Here is a 24433-nt window from a genome sequence, read left to right as displayed (position 1 = left end):
ATTGTGCTTGACTTTTAGGGCAAGGTAGGAATTTTATTTAAGAATCAGAATGTATAATGATGATGTACTGATGTTGCCTCTAATTTTGTAACATTAGATATCTAGTTCCAAATACTAAAGTCCTTGATTCCTAAACCAATTTACAGACAAATAATTTATCCTATTCATGTTTTACTCTATACCCCCAATGATATACTTAATTATAAGTGAAAATGTCTAAAGGGCTTAAGATAGTTGGGCTGAGTGTTTTTTCTGTATATGAATCGATAAGCTTAAACTTGTTTTTATCATCTTACAGTTCATCAGTACAGATATACATGGAATTTGGTCACAGCTGTTTTGTGATTTTGGTGATGAATTTGAAGTTTTAGATACAACGGGAGAAGAACCAAAAGAAATCTTCATTTCAAATATAACGCAAGTATGATTATATACGTATGCTACTGTATATGTATAGAATTGATTTTTTAAGTTGATGTGAATATAATTTTTAAAGGCAGCATTAAAAAATACTTGAATGTGCACTATTTTTCAGTTGTTTTACAAGATTTTAAAGTAATTCATGAGGGAATATTTTGTTGATTTCTTGATTGCATTATATTGAAGGAAAATTTAAGTTAGACTACTAAAAGAGTATTCCTGATTCTTTCTAACATTATTTAATAATTGGTAGATCAGTATTTGCTTATTTTATATATTTTAATTTTATTCTATGTCATGTTACCATGGGTCATAAACTGTGATTCAGTGTTTGCTGAATTGCATATTGTGTCAAATCATAGATGTAGTATCAGATCATAGATGTACTGTGTAATAAATTACCTGGCCCAACACTGTTGTTTGAGGAAGAGCACACTGAAGTCATCATAGACAAAAGCTGTTACATGTCTAAAACATTATTTGGAGGAGGAAAAGCATTCTAAGAATTAATTAATCTTCAAATCAAAAAGTCTTTGATATCAGGTCAGCTTAATTTTTTATTCCCCCCAAAAATTGGAAAATCACTATGATCCACTTACACTCGTTCTTTTTAGCCTAAATCATTAACTTTGCACTTTTTATAAGCAATTTCCATTAAGTGCTCAAAAGAAGCCAATATAAGTGATTGACATCATATATTTAATAGTATTTGTGCTTCACTCTATGCTTTATTTTTAAACCCAATGTAATTTTGCCTTTATTTAAGGATAATTCATTTTAAAATTCTGTGTATCTCTCTGCCTACAGACTGGTTTATATTCAACCTTTTACTTTCTGTAGTTGTTTTTAGTTTGTCCCTTACAATATTATATAGTTAGAATAAGCTCCAGGGGAGAATATGGATCACTGTATTGCACTGGAATTTTGTTGAATAGTGCAGAAAATATGAAAGTTCTCCATAAAGAATTAGAAAATTTCATGAATGTACCTATTTAACGTTTCTGCAAGGAGTTGTTTCTCCTTAATAAATTCCTTTTGAATTCTGTTCTTGAGATATTAGCAACCCCACATTACATTAATTTTATCTACATATTTGTGATCATAATTTTATTCTCATTCAAATCATTAGGCAGCAAGAGAACTTTTAGAATCTACATAATTATTGAGAGAGAGAGAGAGTGATAATTCTATTACATTTCATGTAGATTAAATTATTATCACCTTAGTCAAGCAGTATATGGGATTATATGCAATTAAGAAATATCTGGGCCTTTGACCTGTCTCATTCATACTCTTTGGTGAGATAAGCTAATTTGTTTCTATTTTTATCCTGAGAAGCTGGCTGTGTTACACAGTATTTCTTTGTTTTAAAGGGTTGTGCAAGCTTTAAACTACTAGTTCCCCAATTTTAAATCTCCATCCTCCTTTCTTACTTTTTTTAATCTTCAAAGTTAAACACTCTCATCTTTTCTGCACAGTTTCTTATATCATGACTTTAAAAGTTACATTCAATAACTTTGAGGTTTTTTTTTAATAAGTCCAAGGATCCTTGAATCTATGAAATATTTTAAGTCCTGTGGAATCTCTTTTCTCCCCAAGCATAGAAATTATATTTTAAACATGTATAATAAAATAATAAGTTGATCACTATTTTGTGACAGTTCTTTAAAGGCTGGCTTTTACTAAGGGAGAAGAAGAATGGGTTAGAATTTTGAGGGGTTTTGAGAATTTTATGATTACGTGGTACTTTTTGCATGAGGTTTGGCATTTGTATGAAAAAGTAATATATGAACTTGTTTGTTAGTAGATTACTCTTATATTTTAGGCTAATCCTGGCATTGTAACTTGCCTTGAAAATCATCCTCACAAACTTGTGACAGGGCAATTCTTAAAATTTCGAGAAATTAATGGAATGACAGGCTTAAATGGATCTATACAACAAATAACTGGTAAGTTGACATGTTTTATTAATTCATTTATGCTTACTCATTATTCTGCACATTTATAGTTCAGACACTATACTTAGCGTTGAGAATACAACATCAGCTCACACAGATGTGATCCAGTTCTTGGCCTTAAAACATTCAATCTAAGTGAGGAGATGCTAACATTAAGCAGTGATGGTATGATAGGCATTCCAGGAACTCTAAACTTAGTGAGGAAACCTACCCTTTTTGGGTCTCAGTAGTACAGACAAGGTGTCTTGATTAAAACTTGAAGGTTGCATTGGCTTAGGAAGGTGGCGAAAAGATTTTGTACGCAGAGACAAACAGTAAGAGGCAAGCCAGAGTTCATGGAACTGAAAGACTGTAGCAGGCTGGCAGTGGGAGTTGAGATAGCAAGAGTCCTAAGATATTTAGGAAGAAACTTGACGTGTCATATATCTTGTGGTGGGTAAGCCAAAATTCACTTAAGAAATACAAGAAAGGGAGCAGGTTTTGGAGAAAAGATAGTACAGTTTATGCTTCTGGAGTATGGTGGCAATGAAATATTCAAGTGGAGGTACAGGTTTTCATTCAGTTGCTTGGATAAAAGAAATGAATGGATGTTACTGCAGGCAAGTTTGTGGGTTTGTTGGCAAGAAATAGGAGGAATCTTTTTTTTTATTGGAGTAAGATGAGATCATTGCCCAGTAGAGGGTAAAGGTGACAAGACAAGAGATTTGAGAAGAGTAAACATTTTTTAAAATAGCAGGATTATCAGGCATTATTTAGGGTCCATTCAAAGTTGAAGATAATGAATTTATAGCAGTGTTAATCTACACAGTTTGTGATTTTCCTGCAGTCACATTTAAGAGTTAAAGATATTGCTAGATATCCTGTAATTCAAAGAAGGCAGTTTTGTATGTGTTCAGCTGAGAATGATTCAGTTTTATCTGTAGGGCATTGAAAGTATAATTATGTGATTAGTGTATAGACTGGTAAATGGATTACTTTTTTTTTTTCTTTCAATGACTACAAAATGGATCTTAGGAGAGGAAAAATCAATCCCTGTTACGAACTCTTTATAGAAAAACAACTTTGGGTGTGTATTTAAGCATCTTTGGTAACAAAACTATTAGATTTTGTTTCCAAGTCTGTATCTAAATATATAAACTACAGGTTCACATCATTGATTAAAGGATTTGTGTCTGTTTTTGCAAATAATGACCCAGCTAATCATTTAGGATTATCATTCATTATTCTGAGGTCCAGCCATAGTGGATTGTGATGGCGGATCAGACTCTTGCTGATAAATATACCGCATGCTGCCATGTATGATGTGCACTTTTTTGCCCCAATTTTTTTATATTACCCATAATAAATAATTTATTTTTTTACTGTTGTTCAAGTACAGTTGTCTCCATTTTCCTGCCACTACTTTCCCTACCCTCAATCTTTTGCCCAAATTTTGGGGGGAAAAATAACAATTTTCATTACATGGATAGTACTAATTCTTATCTGTATCAGCATTTTTAATTCTTTTATTTATACGTATGCATTAAAAGTATAACCCTAGAAAGCAATAATCATATCCATATACAAAATAATACCCTGGAATATGATAACCAGTTTTTTTCTAAATATAAATAAATAAAAAATTGAATTAAACGGAAGATTCTTTTTTTTTTTTTTTTTTTTTTTGATGAATATTTGAGCCAAAAATGTGGGTGCGCATTATACACAGGAGCACATTATACATGGCAAAATATGATGAAAGGAGGAACCACTGGATATCAAGGAGTGCAAATAAACAAAACCCACATTTTGTTCTAAAAATTTTTAGGGCCAAGATGGAATATTTAAATAGAATAGCTGTTTATGAAACTTTTTTTAACATTTATTAATTGGTACTTATTGATCTAATTTTCTGTTATTTGAAAAACATTTTTAAATAACTAAAATAATGTATGCTTATTCTAGATATATATGTGTATGTGTATCTATAAGTAAAGTTTAAACTGAGTACTATTTTAGGCCTTCTCCCCTCTCCAAAGGTAACAGCAGCTAAGTTTGATTTTTACTGCTGATCTTTCTTTGCTTATATAAGGTGGGACCCCCAAAACAGAATTTTTTCATAAAAATTGTATATTCTTACATGTTTAAACTTAAGTAACTTTCAAAGTATTCTCTATTTGATGCAATACACCTATGGAGATATATTTTCCACTGCTCAAAACAGTTTTTGAACTTGTCTATTTTGATGCCTTTTAGTGCTTCTGCCACTACTACCATTTTTTTTTGTTTGTTTCAACTCTTCCACATTAAGAAAGTGTTTCCTTTTGAGGACTTTTTTCCCCTGGGCAAACAAAAAAAGTTGCTCAGAGCACGATGGGGTGAATAGGGAGGGTGGGGCATGGGATGGGGGTCATGCTACTTTTGGTCAAAAACTGCTAAACACTCAGCGCAGTATGGGCAGGTGCACCCATGATGAAATGGGGAAATGGGTTGAAAAAGTCTTCAGAAAAATTCAGAAAAACTCACTGAAGCCAAATGCAGCCTCTCACAACAATGCCAGCTGGTATACCAATACAGATGGGTTCCCAGAACACTCACCTGAATGGGAAAACCCTGTGCTGCAAGGGGCCTGCCCTCCTGAAGATAATTCCAGGGTTTTCTGGGACCTCCCCCCGTCAGAATAAGGCTGTGGGGAGAAAAGGCTCACTGTTTATTTGATTTATTTTTTTTTAACAAGGGAATTGTTCAAAAACAATAAAGGCCACATGTTTACAGTGGAAACTTTTCTGCCTGTCAGTGACTCCCACTCAGTTCTCACCCGTTCGCTGATCCTTAGTTCATTATGTCTTGTTCTAGACTTCCCTTACACTCTTTCACATACAGTATATCATATCACAAATCTACCCTCTACCTTTACACTAAAAAAAAGCTACATTATCTTTTCACATCAATAATTGTAGAACATTCATTTTGTTTTTTTCTTTAAATTTTCTTTTATGGCAATATAGTATTTCATGCTATGAATGAATTGTATCATGATATAATTTTAATTTGCATTTTACACATAATGAATGAGATTAAGTGTATTTTCTTAAGTTTTAGGGCTATTTGCTCTTTAATGTGAACCACCTATCCTTCACCCTTTTCCATGTTGAGTTGTTGATTATTTCTTAGAACTCCTAAATTATGGAGCATATTTGCGGGGGGGCGGGGGGCAGGTCGGGCTTTAAATAAATTGCAAATATTTTTTCTAGTTTGGTATTTGACTTTGTTATTTTGCCTTTGACTGATATTTGATTGGTTTTTACTGTGTGTGTATAATATCAAATTTAAATTTTTTTTTATTTTTATTTTGAGTCATAATTAGAAAAGCCTTTCTCAGTGCAGAGTTTTAAAGAAATTTTTCTCCCGTGCTTCTATCTTATTTTTGACATCCTCTTCAATAATTAAAACTTTTACCTATTTGGAATAGATAATTTCCCAGGTGGCATTTTTTCCAAGAATATATTGTAGAATATATTTCCTCAGTGGTTTGAGGTGCCACCTTACTTGTGAGACTATTTCTGAACTCTCTAATTTATAACATTTGTCTGTCTATCCATGAGCTAATACCACACTACACTAATTATTATTATATGTAATTAGTACCAGTATTAATTATTGAGATTTAGTACAGGAATAAAATATCTCACCCTTGCTAGTGTGGCTCAGTTGGTTGGAGTATTGTCCCATAAACCGAAAAGTCTCAGGTTTGACTCCCAGTCAGGGCACATGCCTAGATTACAGGTTCATTCCATTGTTGGGGAGGGTATGAGAGGATGTTTCTCTCCCCCTCTTTCACTCTCTCCCTTCCTCTAAGGTCAATAAGCATGTCCTTGGGTAATAATTTATTGAACACACGCACACACACACATACACAAAGCACTTATCATTACTATTTTCCCCTTTGAATTTTCTTGGCCATTTTTAGGTCCTTAAATTCACATTGGAAAATAATTTGTCTAGCTCTTCACACTTCTGCCCACTCCTATACCTCCTCCCTGCCCCCCCCAAAAAAAAGATTTATAATGTGATCTTCTTAATTTTGTGTATTTGGGGAAATTAACATCTTGATGATAAATCTTCAAATTTAAATACCCATGTGAGTAAATAATGGCTTTCTTCCCTTTTTTTTCTTTTAGTGGTATCACCATTTTCTTTTAGCATTGGCGATACTACAGAACTGGAACCTTATTTACATGGAGGCATAGCTGTCCAAGTTAAGACGCCTAAAACATTTTACTTTGTAAGTATTTTTGTCTGCTTAGAAAAATGTAGATATCTATAAAAGAATGGCAGAAGAGAAAAAAATAAAATAGTTAACCAGGCAGTTAATTTAAAGCCTGAACAGATTGTAATTTTTTATATGTACCTACTTTGAGAAAAATTGGATCAAGCTAAGGAAATAGACTGTTATCAACAAAAACTTTATAGTAGAATACCATATGCATATAATTAGGGTATATAAATTACCTTAAAAAAACTATACTTTTGAATCATCATAGTCAATCATATTTCTTAAAACTACTTCCTGAGACAAAAGATGAAATCTGTATTTTTGAAAGATATAATAAGCATTGAAACTGTATATTTTATTATTCACTCATATTTTTAAAGTAAAAGGAACATTCTTTTAATTGTAGCATTTTCAATTTTAAGAAACAATGTATATGATGGAAAAACAAAGTAATTCTTGTTAACTAGCACTGAAAGGAATATGTAAATAACAATAGAGAAAATGTAGAAGCTACTTGCATCAAGGAACGTAGGAGTCTTTTTGTACTTAAATCTTTAGCCCATTTTTTCAGTATAATCTAGTACATCTCTTTTTTTTTCTTGAAAGTTCTCAAGGTTTTAATTTGATTACCTTTTCTTTTCCAAAATAATTATTAACTATAGTCATCTACAAGGTTTTGTTCAAGCCAAAGTTAGCACAAAATAACATTAAAATAACTACCACTAGTCAAATCTGTCCCTGTCTTACTTCCTCTTGCCCCATCCCCGATTTTTAATTAGATAGTTTATGCTTCAAGTAAATTTCAGATCGTGTGGGCGTTGGGTGGAGTTTGTTTCTTGGGTTTTTGTTCATTTGATTGATTGGTTGATTCTTTGGTTTGTTTTTGTTTGTTTTCTGTTTTTTTGTTTTTGTTTTTGTTTTGTCCTTATGTGTTTTTAGCTCCATGCAGAAAATTTTACTTTGAGTATGTTAATCTTGTCAGGCATAGCAAGTCTTAATAATGTGATACCAGAAAAATATGGTAACTTTTCAACTAAAACTATAGATTTTCTTTAAGTATACAGATGTTCTTACCATTTCTTCCCAAATTTATCATGCAGCTCAAGTCTTCTAATTACATTTAACAAAAAATAAAGTGTGGTAATAACACAAGGAGTATCAGGAAGAATGGTAGCTATTTTATACTAAGTTAAAACTTAGTAGCCCAGGCTTCTGGTCAAGGTGGTGGCATGTCAGCATTCCAGTGGAAAGTAGATTTTTATTTAGTAACAAACCACTCTGTGTACTACTTAATTGATTTGTGCCTAGTAGCTCAATCAATGTTGGTTCAATGGATTAGTGAATAAATTATTCTTAATAGTACTTAAAAAAAAAAAAGAAAACTTAGTAGCCCGACATATTTATTTCAGGCCTTTTGGAAAGATCCATTGCTTTTAGTGCTAAGTATATTTTGTGAAGTAATCACTCACTTGCAGTAGAGTAATGTTTTGTTTTCTTTATATTAGGAATCATTGGAGAAGCAGATAAAACATCCAAAGTGCCTTATTGCAGATTTTGGCAAACCTGAGGTAAACAAACACTCCAGAGGTTTTAAAAGAGGCAGCTGAGTGGGGGGTTGGGATTGGTAACAGAGATTATGAAGTTAAAATGGGGTAACCATGTATATACCTTTCTGTAAGATTTTCTTGATAAAGGTTATATTCACATATATAAAGTTGACTCCCAAGGATTAAAAACAGAAATTTATATCATGGAAAATATTAGAATAATAGGAGAAAGTTTGCTAATGATATGTTAGCTTTAATAGTTAAAAGACATTTTCAGTAATTTATGGAAAGGTGATATTATTAAAAGATTTTCTGAAAAATGGAGTTTCATATAATAACTTTCTCCCAAAAAACTTGGAAGCATTTATTGTTTTTATAAATCACTGGGTATAGTTTTGTATTGGTGAATGTATTTGTGATAAGGAAAGAGTTATATTAACAGTTTCCAAATTCGTAAAAGTTGATTAGGAAAAAAGAAGTAAGTGACCTTGTACAAATGTTTTGTAGCTGTTTAGTTATTATTACTCTAAGTTTCATAGAGATAGCCTAGTAAAAACTGGTCATAGTACCTGGGATTGAGACTTAGATTTATTGCTTCAGTATTGCTTTATTGTCTTGAAATCAAGTCATTTAACTTCTCTAAGAAGCTCTAAGATTCAGCTTCCTCCTATATTAGATAGAAATAATAGTAGGATTAAGCTAACTTCTTTATTGTAACAGTTAAAGTAAATAATATTTTTAAAGCATAGCACAGTGCCTAGCACATACCACATTGACCGGTTTTTAATATTCTAAACAGGCACCTTTGCAGATTCACACAGCTATGCTTGCACTGGACCAGTTTCGGGAGAACTACAGACGCAAGCCTAATATAGGGTAATGTTCTGTGTTTGAAATAACTTTTTTTCTTTATTATGAAAACAGTATTTCAGAAATTATAGATTAAAAAATTTTTAAAGAAACTAAGCCTCTTAATAATTGCAACACCAGTAGATAACCCAAACTATATGAGCATTTATTACAATTCCTGGTCTTTTTTCTGGTGGGAGTGGAGAGATTAATTTCTAAAATTGGAATTATATTAAATAAGAATTTTCCCATTTTGAATTCTTCAAAAGCTATTACTTTTAAAATAAAAAATCTTAGGATAACTGAATTATGAATCCACTATGTAATATTTATAACTTCTAGCCTATTAAGTCAGAAATACTGTTACAAAGGGTTTTTGCCTTATATATTTAAAACTAAATCTTATTTATGTACTGTCCTTATATGAGCATGATTTTGAAGTAATAATATATGTAAAAGCCAGTATTCAAGTCATCAAAACACTTTATACTCCTACCTGTTGGCAAAATTGTATATTTTTTTACATACTTCATAAATTTTAGATTTTAATATGACCTATTACTTATTATAATTGAGAAAATTGAATTTGGGGTGCTTTGTTTTGAATCTTAGATGCCAAAAAGATTCAGAAGAGCTGTTGAAATTAGCAACATCTATAAGTGAAACCTTGGAAGAGAAGGTAACTATTCAAAGTTATGGCTGTCAAAAAATGTGTAACATATAAATGTTTTATATATTAATTTTTTCTTATTCTTCAGATCACAGCTTTGCTACTTACTGACAATAGACAAGTTACTTGATTTTGATCTGTTTTAATTTATAAATATATAAAATGTGGCTAACCTAAGGGGGTTATTGGGGGTTGTAAGGGGGTTGTTAACATGAGGTAATTTGATTTTGTAAAGTACTTAGAAATAACTGTATGTGGCACATAGTAATAGAATTTGCCACTGCAGCTATGTTTTTAGTGTTAGTACTACCTCTTCTGATTTACTTGGTTTGTTAACCCTCTGAGACTCACTATGTAAAGTCATCGGCTTTCCTATAAATCATCTTTTGTAAATTATATATTCATATCTCTTCATCGCATTTTGCATGTCATGTGTGGACTTATAACCTAGAAAGTGGTTTTCCATGTTACAGTGACAGTGCCTATCTGCCAGCTTCTATTTGAGCAGAAATAAACATAGCAATGTTTATGTGATTATTTGAAAATTGTGGTGTTCTTATTTTATAAAAATGAAGGAGAAATGAAAGTTTTAATATCTCATTTTATGTAATTAAAACAAAAGAAGAAAATAATAAATGTACTGAGAGTAAATTACTAGCTGTAAGTGAAAGACCTCTTATTGCATATTTAGTGGTTAGAAAAATGTATAAAAGGTCAAGAACTGTATGATTTCACTCACATGTGGGATATAAAGCAAAAAGCAACAAATGAGCAAACATAAACAAACACAAAAATGGAATCCTAGGTATAGACAACAGAATGGTGGTTACCAGAATGGAGAGGTGTGGGGAGGGGATGAAGAGGATAAAGGATCAAATAAGGAGACAGGAGGAAGGAGACCAGACTTCAGGTTGGGAAGCACATAAATGAGTGTACAGATATCATATTATAAAGTTGTACACTTGAAGTTGATATAATGTTATTAACCAATGTTATCCCAATACATATAATTTAAAAGTATAATAAAAATAGCCAAAAACTATTAAGTTAAAAATGTATGAAAGGTAGAAGTAATCATTGAAATCTGTGATGAAAAGGAGGGATCTGATTGGGGATTTATCAGATTTATTGAGATAAAACTTAAATTTCACCCTTTTTAGGTGTACAGTTACTTATATAAGATTCTAAATATAATTAATACATCTTTACACAATTCAGAGTGTCCAGTCATGTATCTACCATGACAATCAAGATATAAAATGTTTCTATAATGCCAATACTTACCTTTTTTAAATAATCAAACATAGCAACCACTATAGTTTTGCCTTTTCCAAAATGTCATATAAATGCACCATTTTAAGTCTGGCTTCTTTTACTGAATATAACAAATTTGAATTTTATCTGCACTGTTGCATGTTTATTTCATTTTATTGCTGAGCAGCATTCCATTGTATAGACATACTAGTTTGTCTCTGCACCAGTTGGTAGACCTTTTTGAGTTGTTTCCCGTTCGGGTAGTTATAAATAAAGCCGCTACAAACATGTGCGTACTGATTTTGGTGTGGACATGTTTTCATTTCCCTTTGGTGAACACCTAATGATGTATTACAGAGTCATATAATAGATATATCATTTAATTATATAAAACTGCCAAATTTTTTTATGGAGTAGCTGTACCATTTAGCATTTCCACCAGAAATGTATGAGTTTGAGTTGCTCTACATTCTATCCATAACTGTATTATCTTATTATCTGTTTGATTTTAGCTATTTTAAAGTATGTGCATTGGTATGATTGTCATTTTAATTTGCATTTATTAATGGCTGTGAATTTGAGTATCTTTCCATATTCTTATTTGTCATTCATATCTCCTTGATAAACTGTTTTTTCAAATTTGTCTGTTTTTAATTGGGTAGTCTTTCTTTTTTAATTGAGAGGTTTATACATTCTGGATATCAGTCCTTTCTTTTACAAATACTGTTTTTCAGCTTGTGCATTATATTTTCACTTTATTACATCCTTTCAAAAGGTTGTTTTTATTTTCATTTTTTTTGTGATTTGTGGTTTTTTTTAAAAAAAAACCCAGGGTCACAAAGCTTTTTCTTCTGTGCTTCTAAAAGTTTTATAGTTTTGTGAATTCATTTTTTATACCATGCAAAGTATAACTCAGGTGTACATGACTGTATTTTGGATTCATTATATACAGTTTTGTAGTTTGTGAGTTCATTTTTTTATACCTTGACAGGTATAGATCATATATAACTTTTTGTATATGAATATACAGTAATTATAGCCCATTTGTTGAAAGGACAGTTCTTTCCCTATTCATTTTTAATAGCACCAGTACCAACAATTTATTGACCATCTGTATGTATGGCTATATCTGAACTCACTGTTCTCTTCCATTGGTTGTTTCTATTCTTTTGCTACTACCATCCCATTTTGATTTATTCTTGCTTCATACTATATCTTAAAATCAGTTTTGGTCTGTAGTATATTTCTCAGAAAGAGTTCAGAACTATAGTATTCTTTACAGTTTATATATTTTAAATTTTTCCTGTAGCTTTCATACTTGAAAGACGGCTGGGGTGAATATAAAGTTCTAGGCTCTTTCTTCAGTAATACCTTTCATTGTATCTTACTCTTGAGAAATATGATGTCAGCTTAGTTTTCTTATTCTTATAAGTAATGTGGTCTTTTGCATTTAGGCCCTGTATATATTTTTCTATATATGACTTACGGTTGATTGTTCAGTCAATTTTTCCAGCTATACATGAACTATTTTGATACATAGTAGCAGGGTTTTTTTCTTTTAATTTATTTATATCTCCTTTGGGGGATAAAATGGATTATTTTTCTTCTTATTAAATTTCTGATTCAAGGTGGAGTATTTTGTGTTTGTTATCCCACATCTCCAAGTGCTGGTTAAGGATATGCAATCACCAAATAAAATTTCCTCCACCTTGTAGTTGGTTTGGCAGAGAAATTTTCACCAGCTGAAGTGTTTTGATTTTGTTTCCTTATTACATTAGCTTGTTATGGTAAACTGGTTTTTCTGCTTATTTTTGGTCAGGGTAAGGATTAGGGGTACTTTTTAGATTTCTACTTCTAGAACCCCTCTTCTCTTAGGATACAAGAAGGAATTTCTTTGTGATAGTGTTTTTGTAGGGAGTTAGGTATATGAGTTGGTTTGTCTGTGGATCTCTTTGATTTCTGCCAAATGCTTAACTTTTCCTCTTCCTTCTTTAGCCTCCTCTGTCAAAGGATGTCTCCCCCTTTCTATTTATATCACTTTCTCCCAGAGAAGTTCTTTCACCATAGCCGTTGCTGAGGTCTTAGATTTTATACATGTTCAGTTTATTTTGCATACTCTGTGAGAACTTCTGTTTTCTAAGGATTATTTCAACTGCTTCATCACTGTTAAGCCTTTCATTCTCTTCTGTAGTTATTCTGTGCAGGCAGATTTGCAGCAATATGAAGTCCAGAAATAGTTCTCTTGGAGTTTGGTATTTGGTTTTTTCTTTTCTTTTTTCCAGCAGGGAGGGGAAGGGGGGGAGGGGAAGGGAAGGGAAAGGAAGGGGAAGGGAAGGGAAGGGGAAGAGAAGGGGAAGGGAAGGGAAGGGAAAGGGACCCCTTTCCCTTCCCTTTCCTTTCCCTTTCCTGTAGCCCTTTCCTTTCCCTTTCCTTTCCTTTCCCTTTCCTTTCCCTTTACTTTCTCTTCTCTTCTCTTCTCTTCTCTTCTCTTCTCTTCTCTTCTTTCTTTTTTTTTTTCGTTGTTGTTCAGTTACAGTTGCCTCACCTTTTTCCCTGTTGCTCTTTCCTGTCCATACCCCCCATCCCATTGTCAGTGCCCCTGTCCTCTATTCATGTTCCTTGCCCATTCTTTCCCCTGTTATTCCCCTTATTCCTCCCCCCTGGTCACTGTCAGTTTGTTCTTTATTTCTATGTCTCTGGTTTTGTTTTGCTCATTTGTTTGTTTCATTGATTAGGGTCCACTTATAAGTGAAATCATACAGTATTTGTCTTTCATCACCTGGCTTATTTCACTTAGCATAAAACTCTCCAGTTCCATTCATGCTATTGTGAAGGGTAGGAGTTCTTTCTTTCTGCTGCTTAGTATTCCATTGTGTAAATGTAACACAGTTTTTTTGATCCACTCATTTACTCATGGGCATTTAGGCTGTTTCTAGCACTTGACTATTGTAAATTGTGCTACTGTGAACATTGGGGTGCATAGGTCCTTTTGAATTAATGTTTCAGGATTTTTAGGGTATAATCCCAGCAGCAAAATCACTGGATCGAAAGGCAGTTCCATTTTTAGTTTTTAGAGGAAATTCTGGACTGTTTTCCACAGTGGCTAAACCATTCTGCATTCCCACCAACAGTGCACTAGGGTTCCTTTTCTCCACGGCCTTGCCAGTACTTGTTTGTTGATTTGTTAATGATGGCATTCTCACCCGTGTGAAGTGGTATCTCATTGTGGTTTTAATTTACATCTCTCTGATGGATAGTAATATTGAGCATTTTTTATGTGCCTGTGGGCCCTCTATATGTCCTCCTTGGAGAAGTGTCTGTTTTTCTATTTACAGGTAACTTGAAGGTCATAATATTCTCTGTTTCCTAGTAATGCTGAAACTCTCGTGGATATGTATGTGTCTTCTGGAGATTGTGTGGGGAAATTCAGATTTAAGCCATTGTCATCCTAAGGCTTCTGTTAACATTCTCATTTTTGTTTTTAATATTATCACTACCACCAGTGTATGTATTCAAATGGTACAATGAAATGGTTAAATGAAATTATAATCTGAGTTGAGTTGAGTGTTAAATAGTTGAAAAGTAATGATACACAGAAAATCAAAACGGAGTGGGTGGAATAGTGAGTAGATATTAACCTCTTTTTTGTATTACAGACATCTCTGAGAATGTAGTAAAAGCCTTTCCTCTTCCCCCCTCAATGCACAAGTACTATTTTGCATAGGATTTCAGGAGATTAATTGAGCTGAACTTGAATCTTAAGGTTAAGATTAAGGTTACTAATATTGAAAAATAGGAAGAGAAAAAGAAGACAGAACTTCAATTAAGTCATTGAAATTTTGAATGTACTATGTGAATACTCTTAACATTGTTGTCTTTCATGGCCTATGTTTCAGCCTGAAGTAGATGCTGACATTGTGCGTTGGCTTTCTTGGACTTCGCAAGGCTACTTAGCCCCACTTGCAGCAGCAGTAGGAGGAGTTGCCAGCCAGGAAGTATTGAAAGCAGTGACAGGAAAGTTTTCTCCTTTGTGCCAGTGGGTTAGTTCTGGATTTTAATATTTTTTTATATTTAAGGTTGAACTATATATCTATGTAATGAATGTCTTATGCATTTTAGCGTTAATGCAAAAGCAACCTTAAAGTATGTTTTGATGCATGAGAGAGATGTGATATGCCTCCAAAACTTAATTCTGTACTTGAAACTAGTATGATCTTGTACTGAAGCTGTTGGGCTTGTAACCCAGAGTTGCATTCTAAGATGTATTTACCTCATTTGTGAGAGTGAAGGAATGAATTTTCTATCCTTATACTTAGTTATATCTCTTATATTATGAAGTTCTCATTCATGGGTTCTCAGAAATCTTGTTCTGTGGAATTTTTGGCATCATCCAAATTTGGCATCATCCAATTTTGGCATCTAAGTATCTATACTTAGATACTTAGCGTATCTAAGTATGAGTGGTGTATAATATACCGAAGCTGGAAAATAAATATAGAGTAATCAAATTACTGTGGATATACAAAAAATAAGTTTTCTCTCATCTTCCAAGTTCTTTTTGCTGACCTAATAACCAAATTTACATGAGTCAGATTAATAGGAGAATATGTCCAAAGTTTATTAAGGATGTACATGTGGAGGTGTCATAAGAATATGAAACCCTAAAGAGTCATGGGTAGTTGAGGTTTACATGACATCTGGACAAAGGAGAGGGAGGCAGAGGTCTGCGATTTCAAAGGGAAAGCAGGCAGTTTATAGATGAGAAAGAGCAAACATGTGGTAAACAAAATCTTTCTGGGCCACCCAGAAACAGTAGGAGACAGAGGGAAGTTCAGCAAACAGGCTTTGCTAGACTTCTACCTGGCTGCCACATTTGGTTCATGTTGCTAAGGTCCCTTCCTTTCAGCAGGTTTTTCTATCTGAATTTCTTTAGTCAGGTAAAGGGAGAGGGTCAAAGGTTCTTTCTGAGTATTTCATGTCTTAACCAGCTTAAAACCAATTTCCCAAAATACATATTTTGTGGTGGCAAAACTTTGGTCTCTTCATTACTTATTCAGAAGAAGCTATATTTGAATGGGGCTTCAAGAGCTTTTGTGTAGTTATAAAAATAGATTTGGAGGTGAAGTTGCCTTTTGTTTGTAAAACAAACATCTTTAAGATGGCTAAATGACATGAATCAAATTATATCTTTTAGCAAAGCCTTCAGATTTAATTATTGTTTTAATAAAAGAATGTATATGCATATCGTATTCAAAACAATTATAGTTTTAATCTATTCTAAATTGGTATTTTTAATTTTATTTTCCTTAATTATAAATAATTATAGAAGAGAGGTATTTTTTTCTAGTTATTTAAATTTTATACATAGTAAGTTGTATTTTTTATCTTCTATTTTAAGTTATACATTGAAGCAGCAGATATTGTTGAATACCTAAGCAAACCTGAACGTGAAGAGTTTCTTCCACGGTAATATTGGAATTTCTGTTGCTTTTTTCTTATTTGTATATTTGTAAGAGGCAACTGGATTAAGAGAGCTTTTGTTTAAACATGCAGTTGTTTTAAATATCTTTTCTGAAACCTAACTCATTCATTTCTGCAGTTTCTTCCTATTCAAAGGTGACATGTCATAATAATGCCATATGTCTTCACCACTTTACAAATAATGAATATAAAGTTTAAATTATATGTTTTTATGAGAATGGTTAGCATTCAAATATTCTGATGAACAGTTGCTATTCTACAACTATTATTTATATCAGAGATTCACCTTTTTGAGTCACAAATCTCTGAGAAGCTGATTAAAGAAAGCTATGGTTCATTTTCCCCAAAATATACATACCCCAAAAGTTTTGCCTTCAATTTAAAGTACAATATTAAATTTGTATTAACAATGAAACTAATCTTAATAAATGTTTTAAATGCCTTTCTGGGTTTTTTTGGCATGTTATTTTTTTCAGAGGAGATAGATATGATGCCTTACGAGCCTGCATTGGAGACAGTCTATGTCAGAAGCTACAAAATTTGAATATCTTCTTGGTAAGTTTAAATAATGATGAAAATGAATAGTATATTCATACTGCTGTTGTGTGTCAGCAAGTTAATTTATTAAACCAAATTTGAGTACACGTTCTAACATAGTAAATGCTTAGAACCAGGGTTTGCAAACTGTGGCTGATAGACCTAATCCATCCTGCGGTTTGTTAATGAAGTTTCATTGGAACATAGCCACACCCATTCATTTATGTATTGTCTAGGACTTCTTTTATGTTCTAATAGTGGTCTGCGTGGTTGTGACAGAGACCATAATGGACTGCAAAGCTGAAAATATTTACTGTCTGGCTCTTCTCAAAATTTTGCCAACTACTGATCTAAAGAATTAATACATGTAAAATGAGCCCTGACCGGTGTGGCCCAGTTGGTTGGACGTAGTCCCACAAGACGAAGGGTCACTGGCTCCATTCCCATTCAGGGCACATGCCTGGGTAGTACTTCGTCCCCAGTCAGAACATGAACAGGAGGCAGCCAGTCGATTGATGTTTTTCACTCATATTGATGTTTTTCTCCCTCTCTTTATCCCTCTCTTCCCCTCTCTATAAAAAATAAAAGTAAAATGAAAATGTGAATATGATACTTTTGAACATTAAATAATTTTCTAGAAATACGTTAAAATTAGTTGGAGGTTTTTATCCATTTTGCTTCTCACTAAGTGAAAGAATATGTAGGCAGATTCTGTCTTCCTTAAATATCTTTATATTTAAGGAATAAATCATTTTTATTAATTTGTGCTGATATTTTGCGCTGTTTATTTCTAGCTTATATAAAACAGAAATGAACTCAGTGTTGGACTTTTTTTTGTTTGGAATTTTACAATGTCTTCTGTTTAAAAGAAACTCAAATATTGTGCTTTTTTCTTACTTGGTTTATACATTTTTTTCTGTAACTGAGACAATAATAGCATTATAAATGAGTTAAATACTTTAAATTAAAATGAATTACAGATGTTCAAACTATTTTTAAAAGTATGTGTTTATTGTAAGGCATCATTGATGAAAATTACAAAATCTCTCTGTAGTAAGTAGAATCTCTAATTTTATTTAATCTGATATGTTTTTCTCTTCCATAGGTAGGATGTGGAGCCATAGGCTGTGAAATGTTAAAAAATTTTGCTTTACTTGGTGTTGGCACAAGCAAAGAGAAGGGAATGGTAAGATATAAATTCTTAAGAGTTAAAAGTTTATACATATTTCCCTTGCTCACCATTTTTTAACTCTTATTTGACTGCATAGACCTAAAGTATTAGTGTCTGAAGATTGATCATTAAGCTAGAAATAGGAAGATACTGATTGTACTCTGACCACTTTTTTCAAGTTATATGACCCTGTGGGAAATCACTTCAGTTTTTTGCTCTTAAATTTCTTTCTGTAATACTGTGCAGCTGATGTCTGTACACCTACCTCATTATGTTATTGTTAAAATCAAATGTAAAAGGGCTTTGTAAACTATAAAGCACATTAATATTGTTATTTTGTTAGATACTACCAGAATTATTAAATAAATCTTTAAAGTGGGAGAAGCTAACATTAGAAAGTTGAGGGCTACTCAGATATAATTTTAGTCAGTGATTGTCAAAAGAACAGGGAATAATGTAAACTTGTGTAATAGTTTAAATTTTTAAGACTGTAAGTGTTGAGTTAATTGGGAAGCCATGTTTTATATTTAATTAAAAATGTGTTTTATGCCCTGGCTGGTGTGGCTCAGTGGATTGAGTGCCGGCCTGCGAACCAAAGGGTCGCCAGTTGGATTCCCAGTCAGGGCACATGCCTGGGTTGCGGGCCAGATCCCCAGGGGTGGAACGCATGAGAGGCAACCACACTTTGATGTTTCTCTCCCTCTCTTTCCCCCTCCCTTTCCCTCTCTCTAAAAATAAATAAATAAAATCTATTCTTTTAAAAAATGTGTTTCACTTTAAGATATAAACTAGCTTCCCAGAGTAGTGATTTCATACATTTGTCATGGTGACTAATAATGAGTAATTTTGTAGTTAATTAAACTTTGCTTATTATTTCACTCAATGAGGTATTTGTTACTATTACAGTTTTGGACAGATGTTCTACATTTATATTATTCTTGCTCAGTAATTATGTTCCACAAACTGCTGTTAGTTCTGGTGGTTTTACAAAGATACTTCTCAAAAAGAAATAAACTCCTTCATTGAATGAGTTGGGATACTTTTTAACTTTTTGGAAATTCACAATCCATATTAGCCTGTAAAGATCAGGAAAAGAGTTACAGTAAACCTACTGATTTTCCGGTAACAAAACAAGGTAAGTGTATTGGAACAGATTTTTATTCTATTGCAAACACATAGGCTTACTGTATAAATTATTTTTTAAGTGTTTGCATACATAGCCAAACTAACTGGAAAGAAGTAAAGAAAAATCCCTAGGTTCTAGAGACCATAAGAAAAATTAATTCGTGAGCTAAAAGCAGTACCTGGTTATGGTACTGCTTTATCTTCAAGACAGATAAAGACATCAGACAAATAAAATGATAAAAGATTATTATTTATTGGTTCTCACAGAAAAAGTTATCAGGTAACATGAGCAGTAAGTGAAGCAAGGATAAATAGAGGCATTTGTAAACATTGTTAGATTGATTTTTAAAACTTCTAATAAAAATAAATTTGATTTGGAAGTGGGAGGATTAAAAATAAGTAAAATATTTATTGATAACATGGCAAGTAGAAAAGAAACTTATAGTCTAATTGTTTAGGAACAAGATAATTTTAGCTCTTAAGTCACATGTACATGTTAAAATTTTGAGTGTAACCACATAAAAATAAATATTTAATTTAACATTTCTTTGCTAAACATTAATTATAATTAAGTATAGGTATAAAAAGAGTAGTAATAGTAATCATTTTCTATATTTGTATTCATGTAACTTTTACCAGCTAAAATAATTTAGAATAGCTTTGGAGTTGTTTTAGTCATCCTGAGAAAAGCAGAATAGATTTAAACTTATTTGTTACATATTTTTGCCCTTTTCTTGGTATTAGATTACAGCTACAGATCCTGACTTGATAGAAAAATCCAACTTGAACAGGCAGTTCCTATTTCGTCCTCATCACATACAGGTGTGTTGCTCTCCATTTCAGAATTAAATCATCTGTTGTATTATACAAAACAGAAGAGCTTCTTTTTCAAATGTAGAAAATGGTGCTTGACAAGCCTAATACATTCTTTAATAATTGGATCTTCTAAAATTATCAAATAATGAGAATGATTATAGGAAAATAGATTAATGTTTAATATAAAACTTGGTTGTGCCTTGATTTGGGATATTCAAAGCTGAGTTGTGAATTGTGGGCAGTATTTTTTTTTCATTTTGTAATCACCAAAATATGTCTACATATTTAATTTTAGAAACTGGGGATATGTATAGAAACAGATTCTCTAATTTGAATGTTAAAGTTTAGCACTTGGAATTTTGTAATCTTGTGATCTTGTTTGACTAACATCCCTTATTATTGTAAAATAATGCTTTTTTTTAGTCTTTTTTATAGAGATTAAAATATTTAAGTCAGGAAAAGAAGCAGTTTGGTCAGTCAAGCAAATTTGCTTTTATTTTAGAAATTTTTTTTTTACTTTCAACATTCATATTAATTATAGCTAACTAAGCTTAAGAATGTCATTGTAAATAGAGAAGTAACTAAAGCAGGTGGAATAGTTAACCTAATAGTCTCACTTATCCAAATATAAAGGACTAAGTAACAGGGTCTCGTAAACTAAAATATATGTCACAAAATTCATGTACTTAACTGCCTTTAAGTTATAGAAGAACTATAAAGGCCTATTTATTCTTATTTTACTGAGTTCTGACAAAGTTTGTGCTTTGTATGTATGCTAACAGCACTGAGAAGTAAAAACATCTCAGCTTAGCAATGTGAGCACAGACAGAAATACCATTAAAGCTAGATACATATATTGAAACAAAATGGTCTATAGATATTTAGTGTCAGAGGCAGTACTTCCAGATGAACTTTGTTGACACCTGAAATGACACTAATGATTTTTTTAAGAAAAGAATTAATTATATTTATGGTATTCTTTTTTATAAAAATGAAAAAATAAATTTTTAATTTTTACATCCAGAAATAGTAATATTTTTTGAAGATTTTTTTCGTGAAGTGTTTGATTCTCAAACCTGTGAGAGCTCATTTTCTGCAGTTTGGGTTTCTAATGTTTTACTTAATGTATTCTCATCTTTTTCTAGGCACTTAGCTGATTTAAACCTTATAACTATAATAGAAAGAACAATGTACTTTTAGTTAAACTTTTAACTAATATATTAGGAACTCTAAAGCACATAGCTAAAAAAAGAGAGAATTGGATTTCTCTTAATAATATGTAAATTATTTAGACTAATATGCACTATTAAATGTGATATGGCTACAATGAATGTAATTTCCACAAACTAAAAACTGAAATTGATCTCAGTACTCCCACCTCACACATATTTTCCAAAGTGATAAGAATGTTCAGTAAATTTAGTCATAGCCTGTCTTTTCTGTTTAATATTTTATTTCTTCGGTTTTTGTTATTTGTTTAGAAACCTAAAAGCTATACTGCTGCTGATGCAACCCTGAAAATAAATCCTCAGGTGAAGATAGATGCACACTTGAACAAAGTATGTCCAGCCACTGAGGCTATTTACAGTGATGAGTTCTACACTAAACAAGATATAATTATCACTGCATTAGATAATGTGGAAGCCAGGAGATATGTAGACAGGTATGTCATTGAAACTCAGGTGCATAAAGAATTAACTTTCTTTTATTTTCACTTCTGTTTTCCACGATTTTATTTGTTGAAAAGCTACCAGATTTTTTTATTCTTTATGTTCCTATGTACCTCTCAAACCCTGTGATGATTTCCCATTATATCTAGGATAAAATTCAAAATCTCTCACATGGTCTAAATGTTTTGCTTTGGTTTTTTCTTTAAGATTTTATTTATTTATTTTCAGAGAGGGAAGGGAGGGAGAAAAAGAGAGAGAAACATCAATGTGTGGTTGCTGGGGGTCACAGCCTGCAACCCAGGCATGTACCCTGACTGGGAATTGAACCGGCGACACTTTGGTTCACAGCCCACGCTCAATCCACTGAGCTACACCAGCCAGGGCTTAAATGTTTTTTTTATACTATCTGCCACCTGTCCACCTCCCCAGCTTCAAGTTTACCTGTTCCTTCCTACTTCCTTTTATTTTAGCTACACATTTTTTTTGGTTCTTACAAGGCATTCAGTATTTTTTTAACCTCAGGGACTTAAACATACCCTTCTTCAGCCTCAGAAAATTATGTTTACCTTGTTCCAAAACCCCAAAACTTGATCCCAAATTACTATTTATACTTCACCTACTTTAGTTTTTTTTTCTTCATCCTTTAATCGCTGCCTAAATGTCTGTCTTCAAACAGGCTTTCTTTAATGCTGAAATTCTAAGTTAGAATCCCCTATAGTAATCTTTTATAGAACTAAGTATTTTCCTTTGTAGCGATTATTTTTATTGATACACATATTTATTCAATGTTTGTTTCCTCGTTAAATCATTTATTTAGGGCCATTTATTTTCTCATCACTGTATCATCAATGAATATTTGTTAAATAAGATGTGTGAGTGACAATGATATGCACACCTTACATAATTTTCATTACATCTTTATATGACTTTTTAATGTTACAGTGTTAGAGCAGGCATATAAACAGAGGGAAAATTTACCAGTTGAGAGTGTAGTGGAAGGTTTATACTCTTGGGCAGAGGAAGGAAAAATAACTTTAATGAAGTGTGCAGAATATAGGTATTATAAGTATTAACAATGTATAATGTTGTTTGGAATAAAGAAAGCATTGAGAATATTACAGTGGGATAGAACCTGTATTCAGAAAAATGATCAAAGAAGAAACAGGAAGCAAGAGAAGAAAGGATAACACAGTTAAGAGTTAACCTAGCAGAAAACAAGTCGAAGGCCAAATCTGGTGGTGATGGTTGAAGTGGCAGTAGTAATAGTAGAAGGTAAAGACAGAAATTACTAGATTGACTAGGATTTGTTGAGGAAGGGGGACAGAAATGATGAATGGGTTGTTTGGTGGTAATGTATATTTCCTAAAATATTATAGTCAGGAAATGATCAGTATGTGAAGGGGTCAATACAAAGTGGTAGGATTTCTTCTGCTTACATTGTTAGTGCTCACTTTTATGTTGGTTTCCTATTATCTTTTCAAATAGCCGATGCATAGCAAATCTACGGCCACTCCTAGATTCTGGAACAATGGGCACTAAGGGACACACTGAAGTTATTGTACCTCATTTGACTGAATCCTATAATAGTCATGTAAGTGAACCAGTTTTTTTGAAGTAAATGTCACTTTTTTATTTATATCACAACTTTTTTGTCTTCATAAGTCACCACATTTGATTTATCTTCTAGTCCTATGTTTGATCTGCCATTGTTGTGCATGTGTATGTGTATGTACAATCTTAAAAACATAGCTGATTTTTGTAAATCATCAAAATTTTGGCTTTTGGCTTTCTAGATTCTATTCTATTTATTGTTTATATCTCAGAGCTGCTTGATTAGTTTTCTAACATTTAACTTTTACAAAATCTTACTGAAGAATTAGTTTCTCTGTATGAAGGACCAAGATATCTATATACATACATTTTCTATAAATGATATATAGATACAACTTTTTTTTAACCCCCATAAGTAATCTTGAGATACTGACAAAGTTGAAAACCACTGACCTAAGAAGTGGTTGTAGGCCTTAGGATTTAAAGAAGGAGCAACCCTAGTTGTAAAAATTGAAAAAAGTATATGTAAATATTTCTTTACTTAATGAAAGTGTTTGGCTTAGTAAAATTTCAAAATTTTTAATAAATTTGTTTTCCCATTTACTTTTATGAAATCAGAAATTTATATAATGAAAATATAATAGGCCAGTTGATAAGTTTAAGTTGAAGGAAATTAGACGGGTAAATCATGATATGTTGGATGTCATGTTGAAAATTTTTCAAAGTAGGGAATATTATAAAATTTCAAAACTTCCCTTGATTTGCTCATTCTGCATCTTTCCTTCTCCTGTATTCTCTGACTTTAAACTTAATAATGTAATACTCCTCTGGCTTACCTCTTTGGCTTATATTTCATGGTATTTTAAAAGTCAGTGAATTAAAATATAAATCTCCAAGTAGGAAGAGAAAAAGTAAGTCATTTTAGATTGGGTAAACCAGTGAACACTAGCCAAAGGTGACCTATAATACAATATGGATTTTTTTTTCAGTGGTTCCTTTTCACATGAGACAACACAGACATTGCCATTTGCCATTTATTTTTCACTTTCTGCAAAAAACTGTACTGAGCATGAAGGACAAACATAATCATGCTCTCCAGTTTTTTTCTACATGGAGAAACTCATGGTAT

At 32.2% G+C, this 24433-nt stretch overlaps 1 protein-coding gene across 1 annotated transcript in view; it reads left to right on the top strand.

Annotated features, from left to right (window-relative positions):
• UBA6 (ubiquitin like modifier activating enzyme 6) overlaps positions 1-24433 on the top strand; it is a 78402-nt gene that overhangs the window by 35529 nt on the left and 18440 nt on the right. Inside the window, exons 8-20 of the mRNA XM_028506011.2 lie at positions 299-421; positions 2246-2369; positions 6539-6642; positions 8139-8201; positions 8980-9056; positions 9642-9708; positions 14850-14993; positions 16352-16419; positions 16911-16989; positions 18077-18157; positions 20012-20089; positions 21565-21746; positions 23239-23344. Of these exons, the coding sequence (XP_028361812.1) occupies positions 299-421; positions 2246-2369; positions 6539-6642; positions 8139-8201; positions 8980-9056; positions 9642-9708; positions 14850-14993; positions 16352-16419; positions 16911-16989; positions 18077-18157; positions 20012-20089; positions 21565-21746; positions 23239-23344 (1296 nt within the window). The remainder of the gene's footprint in view (positions 1-298; positions 422-2245; positions 2370-6538; positions 6643-8138; positions 8202-8979; positions 9057-9641; positions 9709-14849; positions 14994-16351; positions 16420-16910; positions 16990-18076; positions 18158-20011; positions 20090-21564; positions 21747-23238; positions 23345-24433) is intronic.

This window comes from Phyllostomus discolor, chromosome 1 (assembly GCF_004126475.2).
Source record: "Phyllostomus discolor isolate MPI-MPIP mPhyDis1 chromosome 1, mPhyDis1.pri.v3, whole genome shotgun sequence".
In the NCBI taxonomy this organism is placed as follows: Eukaryota; Metazoa; Chordata; class Mammalia; order Chiroptera; family Phyllostomidae; genus Phyllostomus; species Phyllostomus discolor.
The sequence above is the reverse complement of the archived record's forward strand: the minus strand, read 5'-3'. Positions and strand labels throughout refer to the sequence as shown.